The sequence below is a fragment of the Eurytemora carolleeae genome, unplaced genomic scaffold (assembly GCF_000591075.1).
Source record: "Eurytemora carolleeae unplaced genomic scaffold, Eaff_2.0 scaffold704, whole genome shotgun sequence".
NCBI lineage: Eukaryota > Metazoa > Arthropoda > Copepoda > Calanoida > Temoridae > Eurytemora > Eurytemora carolleeae.
The window spans coordinates 172664-180270 of record NW_019396655.1 but is presented as its reverse complement, the minus strand read 5'-3'; the positions used below and the strand labels follow the sequence as shown (position 1 = coordinate 180270).

At 36.7% G+C, this 7607-nt stretch overlaps 2 protein-coding genes across 2 annotated transcripts; both read right to left on the bottom strand.

The window, feature by feature from the left end:
• Window positions 1-17: 17 nt before the first annotated feature.
• LOC111706966 (uncharacterized) lies at window positions 18-3078 on the bottom strand (the record flags this gene model as incomplete). The annotated part of the gene is made up of 2 exons (XM_023479922.1): window positions 2762-3078; window positions 18-2571 (listed from the first exon to the last, which is right to left on the bottom strand). A coding segment is annotated over exon 2 (1372 nt), but the record flags the coding sequence as incomplete, so codon positions are not given.
• Window positions 3079-4628: 1550 nt separating this feature from the next.
• LOC111706961 (solute carrier family 35 member E2) lies at window positions 4629-7581 on the bottom strand (the record flags this gene model as incomplete). Its single annotated transcript, XM_023479918.1, is given in 3 exon segments — window positions 4629-5284; window positions 6239-6556; window positions 7403-7581. Coding segments are annotated over 3 exon segments (1068 nt in total). The 5' UTR covers window positions 7560-7581.
• Window positions 7582-7607: the final 26 nt, after the last annotated feature.

Sequence of the window (7607 nt, the reverse complement as noted above, 5' to 3'; positions counted from 1 at the left end):
TATTACAGTCCTTAAACCTTCTGCAGTGTACCGGTTCTGATCCAAGGAGTCTCTCATCTCTTCCATCTCCGTTCTCATCCCCTCAACTACTATCCCAGGGGAACTATTATTTATCACCTCCCTTAAAGTATTGATGAGTTCCTCAGGTACCTCAGAACTCGGCGTTCTAGTAGAAATCTCCACAAACCAATCCTGAACCTTCAACATATTCTGCTCTACAGTAGCTTCCAATCTGATAAGTTCACCTTCAAATCTGTCTAGTCCCTGCTCACTTCTATCTATCCTCAGGGATATACTATTAACATTGGACCTCAGCAACTTTAATTCTTCTTGGATCCCTTTCAACGTAGGTTCTCTAGCCTGGAGACCCTGGATGATCTGTAGTACTTCCTCCAACCTCTCCTCCATGGCAATTTGTACGGAAGTAATCGATTGCATCCAAGATTCTGATCCAGCATGAAGGTTCCTGATCCTGGGTGCTCCGGGATCATTACCTCCCACATCTGACTGATTGGCAGGTATCGGTAGGCTAGCGGGATCAGGGCCCATCTCCATGGATCCTGATCCACTCACTACTCCTATGTCTTCCCTCCTTACTCCGTCTCTAGTTGCTCCAATCATTCCTTGATCCTGCTCACTTGAGTTTACATTGCTACAGGGACTCTTTGATCTGGCGGGTTCAGAATTCATTCTCACAAATTCTTGACCACGGGCCACTATCAGATTATCATTTAGATTAGAACTTAGAACATCCTCTCTCCTTGTACGTGGCGTAGATGAGATTGATCTTCCCAATGACATCGGATCATCTTGAAATACATGATCTTGATTGAGACTTCTTGTCATCAATGGTGGCCGGGAGTAGGTATTGATCTCCTGATCCAGGTTGTACGGGTCTGGAAGAGCTCGGGCTTCAGTTAACTGTCTAGCAACCCTGCGGACTGTATTCAATTTATCCCTCAAGCTCTCATACTCAGCAACCAAATTAAAATCCCCCCTGGCTAACATAGCTTCATTAATCCTACGCTCAATCTCAATGTAAAATCCCTTATATTTCTCGTTAATAGCAGCTAAAGACTGCCCATAATTACTAGAAATCTGGCCCCATTCAAGTATCTCCTCTCTAATTTGGATAAATTTGTCTCTCAATTTTTTATCAATGGTATTGGACCCCCCTCTGGATCTAGTACGAGCTCTGGGTTCGAAACGTGCCCCCCTATTACTCCAGTAATTATCATCTATGAAACCTGTAGTATTGATCTGTGGTGTGGACATGCATCTATCTGGGTTGAATCTACTCGTTGGATGTGATTCAGGTAAATTTAGAGTACTACTCAGCTGATCCCCTTCCCCTAATGATGTAGACCTTCTCCGGCGTACCCCTGCCATTCTCACGCACGGGTCGATTCACAATTTTAATATCCTACCCCAAAGAGAGTTCTACTATTATTTCCGCTACTTTTTATAATCTTTCCGGGAATAAATCTGGCAGACATAAAAAGATCAAGGATAGAAATAGATCCAAATCTCAGCTTTATCTCTAGTACCACCTAGAGAAGGGTTGAGCAACTCCTCCAAATTTAATGGTTTCTATCTTAACTTTTTAATTGGTCCTCCGCTACTTTTTATAATCTTTCCGAGTATGAATCTGGCAGACATAAAAAGATCAAGGAGAAGACAATTCAAATCTCAATTCAAGGACTGACTGACCCCCTTAAAGATATTGACCCCAAAACTCAATGAATTTTATTAATGCCTCCGCTACCTTTTATAATCTTTCCGGTTATTAGTCTGGCAGATATAAAAGGATCAAGAAGAAATCCAATCTCAAATTTCAATTTATCAAAAGAAAAGGTTGACCGACCCCTCTAAAGATAATGACCTCAAATCTCAATAAATTTATTTGTATCTCCGCTACCTTTTATAATCTTTCCGGGTGTTAATCTGGCAGATATAAAAGGGTCAAGAAGAAAATTCAATCTCAAATCTCAATTTATCAAAAGAAAAGGTTGACCGACCCCTCTAAAGATAATGACCTCAAATCTCAATGAATTTATTTGTGTCTCCGCTACTTTTTATAATCTTTCCGGATGTTAATCTGGCAAACATAAAAAGATCAAGGAGAAAATTCAATCTCAAATCTCAATTTATCAAAAGAAAAGGCTTATCGACCCCTCTAAAGATAATGATCTCAATCTCAATAAACTTTATTGATACCTCCGCCACCTTTTATAATCTTTCCGGATATTGATCTGGCAGACATAAAAGGGTCAAGGAGTAAAAAAAAAGTTCAGGCCTCAAATCCTCACTACTCCTTGTAATCTTTCCGAATATAAATCTGGTAGATACAAGGAGGTTTAAGAGGAAAAAAAAACTTTAGAATATCTCAAAGAAAAGGTTAAACGACCCCTTTGAGGAAATCCCTGTTGAATGTTACGCGACTACGCGCTATATATGTAAAAAGAACCTTGTGGTATTTTGCGTTGGTTTGTCGTAACTCTCATCTGCTCTCTTCATGATGAATAATCAAGGTCGAACTCAGGATTTTATTGAAACAGCAGGAAAATTCAACTAAAAAACATAACCTTGAGTTCTTTTATATTTTACTACAGGAAAAAGCCCTCAAAACAAGACAAAATACACAATCAAAGAATAAATATAATCAATGCACAAAATTATCTCAATAGGGCATAAAAAACCTGTAGATTCTAACATATTCTAAATAATTTTAATAAATGTATCGTAAAAAAGAAAATCATACCAGGTTGAGCCTCCACAAAATATCACAAACGATCAAAAAACACTGGCAAATGATGCCATGAAATCAAACGACCAACTGGTCTAAAACCCGCGTGGTATGAATACTGAGAATATAAACACAAAATAAAAAACTAGTTTCGCCCGGCTTTCTTCTTAGGCCGGTCTTGAATACACAGTACGAATCTCAGGGGCGCTGCAGCAGTATGAGGGAACAGTACTCAGGGGTGAACTATCCTCTTCTATATACGAGACCCTTGGTCGCGTAACAAACGTTATCTTATCTATCTTATCTTATCACCCTACAACAGGGTGATTATGTAACTTTATCGACCTGCTTTTAAATAATTTGAGTAAAACTGAATAAAACTATATATGTTTTTAATATGGGTATCATACGTGCGAAAAAGTTTTTGCCGGGATTTTTATTTTTTCTAGTTCGCTTAAGATCAAAATGAAAGTATTTTCACACCGAACGAAGAGAGGTGTGGTTACCCATTACAATGACATAAATAGATATATAGTGGAAGTTAAAAAAATAAAAGTGATAAGCAAATTTATTTTCTAAAACAGATTTTAATTATAACAAAACATGTATATTGTAAAGTGTAAACAAATTCAAAAGTTCATTTTTTCTTATCAAATTTAATCTTTCTTGCAATAAAATAATCAAATTTTGCCAGCAATTATCCCATTCGAAAATCAATATATAGTTATCACAATATTTAAAAACAGTTAACATTATTTAGAGAAGGGGAGTAGCGGGGGGGGGGGAGATGGCTATGTACTAACCAAACTATAAAACTTGTATAAAGCGTATAAAAATGGTAAAGGAATGTGTTATTAACATCAAAATAAATAATAATCTTATCACATCCGGAGTTAAAGACATAATACATCTTTACATACTTGACATAAGTTGATTTATTGAAGATAGTTATATTTATTTTGGCTATTCTGTTCGGTCTTGGGCCAAGTTTAATGAATAGGGAGAAGCAACTGAACTGCTCTTCATCGCTTCAAGCTTAAGATAAGTGGTTAAACCACGTCTGCACGGTTCAACCATATCTCCCTATTCATTTAATCTGGACCCATATGATTTTTGACTTTTAGGTGGCTCGACAAAACATCTGCTAAATTCATTACAATTTTAAATTATACTTTCTGCAGGTTTTCTCATGAAATCATGCAAAATGTTGACATTGATGGAAGATATAAGATAATGTAAAATCAAACTTTTAGGGCATACAATACAATTTGGAATTATATTGAACTTATTGAGATTATTCTTAACGCTCTGAAAACCAAAAAACCCTAAACGTATAAAAACCCGGCCCCGGCAATAACCATGCCCAGAAACAGTTTTATTAGGTACAAGTACTTGGTTTCTACTTTTCTTACATTCCCTTTCACAAGGAACTAACTGTTTCCCCAGAAAACAGTTTTTTTTGTGCTGCATTAAATAAATTCGTTTTGACGTAATATACTCCCCGTTCATCATAACATTATCCCATTAGTAGAAAGGGAGGAAGGGGTACACCCCTGTAAATCAGACTTTAATTATGATAGGACAGAGTTCCAGAGTTAACGGTTGTATTGCAGAACAGTCTAACTTTGGGTAAAGGCTGAAACAACCCATGCTGCTTAAGTCAGCTGATTTTATATTGCTTAGTGGGGATGTATACTTTGTATGCTAGTATATAGATCTAGTCAGAATGTAATCCAGTCGGGTATGAAGCAAACTTGCTGTAGAAATATTGGATCCACAAGAACTTTAAAGCAGAAGTTCGTGTTTCCTTTAAAATTTGGGAACATTCCCTTTAAGGATTATTATAATCCGCGAGCTCTGATGTAATAATTTCGCTAGTTTTGATCCGTAATATATAGTTTCCTTCATTTCTCCGAACTATTCAAATTTTCCAGGTTTTAAACATTCAAATTTTTTCCACAAACATTTTCTTTCCCCCGAGATGAATAACTCGATGTGCGTATTTTGCGTCAGCCTGGAGAGCAATATTGTAGAGAAGGACCCCGAGGATAACGACGAGGGTGCCCAGGGCGGAGAGGGTTGTGACCGGGTTCCCGAATAGGATTACTGAACTCCAGATTAGAACTGCACGTTTCATGGTATTGGCAACACTATGCGTGACAGGACTAATGTAGTCCATGAGAACGTATGCGGAGATGGTTTGGAAGTGGAAGAATATCCCGTTGATGACGAGACAGAGGAACATGGTTGTATCCGTCTGCAACACCTTGCTCCAGTCCATCATTAGAACTGCAGTAGGTATTGTAACAGCTAAACTTGCAATACTGGTGAAGAACTGTAGTTCCGCAGGGTTTAGTTTAAATGCATCTCCGGAGATTAACATTTTAGAATATACGTTCTGACAGCACTCACTGATATTGGTGAGCAGAGCAGCAGAGAACCCAGCCAGGTTATAGCTCAGCTCATTAGCAGAGCACAGAGCTAATCCTCCCATCACAGGGATTAAACTTAGTTTCACGTACACACCGGTAGTTTGACCTGAAATAACAAGATTTTAATCAAAGCTAAACAAATCTTAATTATTTTACTATTCCGGTATTTAACAGGAACTATAAGGAATGTGGTCCCATATGTACCATAAAAATACGGTCAACAGTGGGTTTTATAATTTTATTTATTATATTGAAATCTACACGAAATTCTTAATATCTCGTTAATTTTGCCTAGCCACATTTTGGAAATCCTGAAACACGTGGTTTTTGGTCTTGAATGTTTAAAATATTATAAACAAAAGAATTTAGCATTAGTCAAAATATTTTAAAATTACAAAAATCAGTGAGATCAGTGATCACAGGAGCTTCAGCAATTTGTCAAGAGGGAGCGTACATTTTTTCTTTTAAGGGAGGGGGGGGGGCTCAACACCCGTTGGGGCCCAAACCCCCCCTGAAAACTTAGACATAGACCCCCTTAAATACGCTTTTTTAACACTAAAGTTTTTTTTTTCAAATAAAGATAATTTCAAATATCAAATTAAAGGGGATGAATTCTAAAAATGGAAAATAAAAAGCAAAGTAATATTTGTTGAACGCTAAACGAAATGTGAATTAAAGGAGATAAAAGGTAACTCTTTTTTACAAAGATAAAATCCTTGATTTTGATGATAGAGAAAATATTTTTTGCTAATGAAAATATTATTTTCATGTAGACCAAAACCTTGATACCCTTATGGTAAAAAATTTCGATGTCCTATTCTCTAAGACATTTCTAAATTAATTAGACAAATATTTTTGTAATTAAAAATGCTATTTTAGTTTGATCAAAATCCGCCACAGTTCGATAAGTTCAAGTCAATCTGAAAGTCACTTGTGTCTTGTACACTAATTTATGATTTTAACCAATTCTTTTCTGGAATTTATTAGTTAAAAATGATGACTGATTAAAAAAATTGAAAATTTGTTGTTTTTAATGAATATTATCGAAACAAAAACTTACCCAATATTATTCTTGAAATTATAACTGTAAATGCGGGAGCAGAACTTTTAACCGTCTCTGTGAAGCTAACTGCTATATAGTTGAGTGCTACTAATCCGAAGAGAACAGTGATAAACCTCAACCCTCCCACCACACACATGTGTTTATAGAAACCTGGAGGTTTACTAGATTTCAGGTTGGTTTTAGCTCCGAACCCAATAGGATAGAACATCTGTATGTATCCGCAGATGAGGGTGAGAAGCATTTGAAAACCAGCGAGAAGGGTTGAATCTCCCTCCAGGTAGGTCATCACATACTTGTTCATAAACAGGGTTAATCCTAAACATAAATGCAGGGTAAATTTTGAAATAAACACTAAAGAGATTGTTCAGATAATTATGACAGGTACAGTGGTTAGAATATACATCGATTACTGAAATTGTGAAAAAATACATTTTTCAGTACCTGATAATTCAATGGTATAAACAGTACACCGACTACTTATTTGTGAAATATATGCCGGCCAGGTGTCCAGATTAAAAACTTATTTTAGAACCAAAATTTTTAATTCGTTTTTCTATACGGGGTTGGACAAAAATGGTGACACGTACTGAAGTTCTAAACTTCAGTTTTTGACTGTCTCCCTCATTGTTACATATTATTGTTACTGAGACCAAAGTTTAAATGGTACTATTGTGAATCAGGCATGGAAAAGGATCACATGAATTTACGTCGACTGTGCCTTTAAGAAAACTTTAAAACAACATGCTACATGTTTAAACACATGAAATAAAATACGACTTTGTTTATTGGTATCCATTAAATATTACTGGGGGTAAACAAAAACATCTTTTAAACAAACAAAAAGACACTGTACTCAATTCCTAATAAACCTCAGGATGAAGATACAGGCCACGGTAGTTGGGGCTTCACGGCTTCGGCTACTGCCACTCGGGCATAACAGTATCATTGCACATGTGATGCTAACTCTGTGATCCATGCACCCCGGAAGGGAGTACTTGATTTCCAATGGTAACACTTGTGTTATTGGGAAGTCATAATAGATAGATGTACAGGGTGCTTTGAAAAATGTCTTAAAAATTAAATATGAAAAGGAGGGGTTGTAGCAAAAAATCAGTAAACCCTGAAGTTGAATAACTTAAAATGTTAAAAAATATTGTTCACCTGAGAAGAAATACCAGAGGAAGAGAAACCATAGTGCTCTGAAGTTACGTAAACCAGAATCAGATTTCCCAACCTTCTCCTCCTCCAGGGCTCCCATACTGATCAAAGGAGTGGTATCCTTTAGCAAACCACCTTCAGGGCTCCCCTTACACTCCATACCTCTACTCTACTGATTAGTGGCATCTTGAGAACACCTGTTCCAACA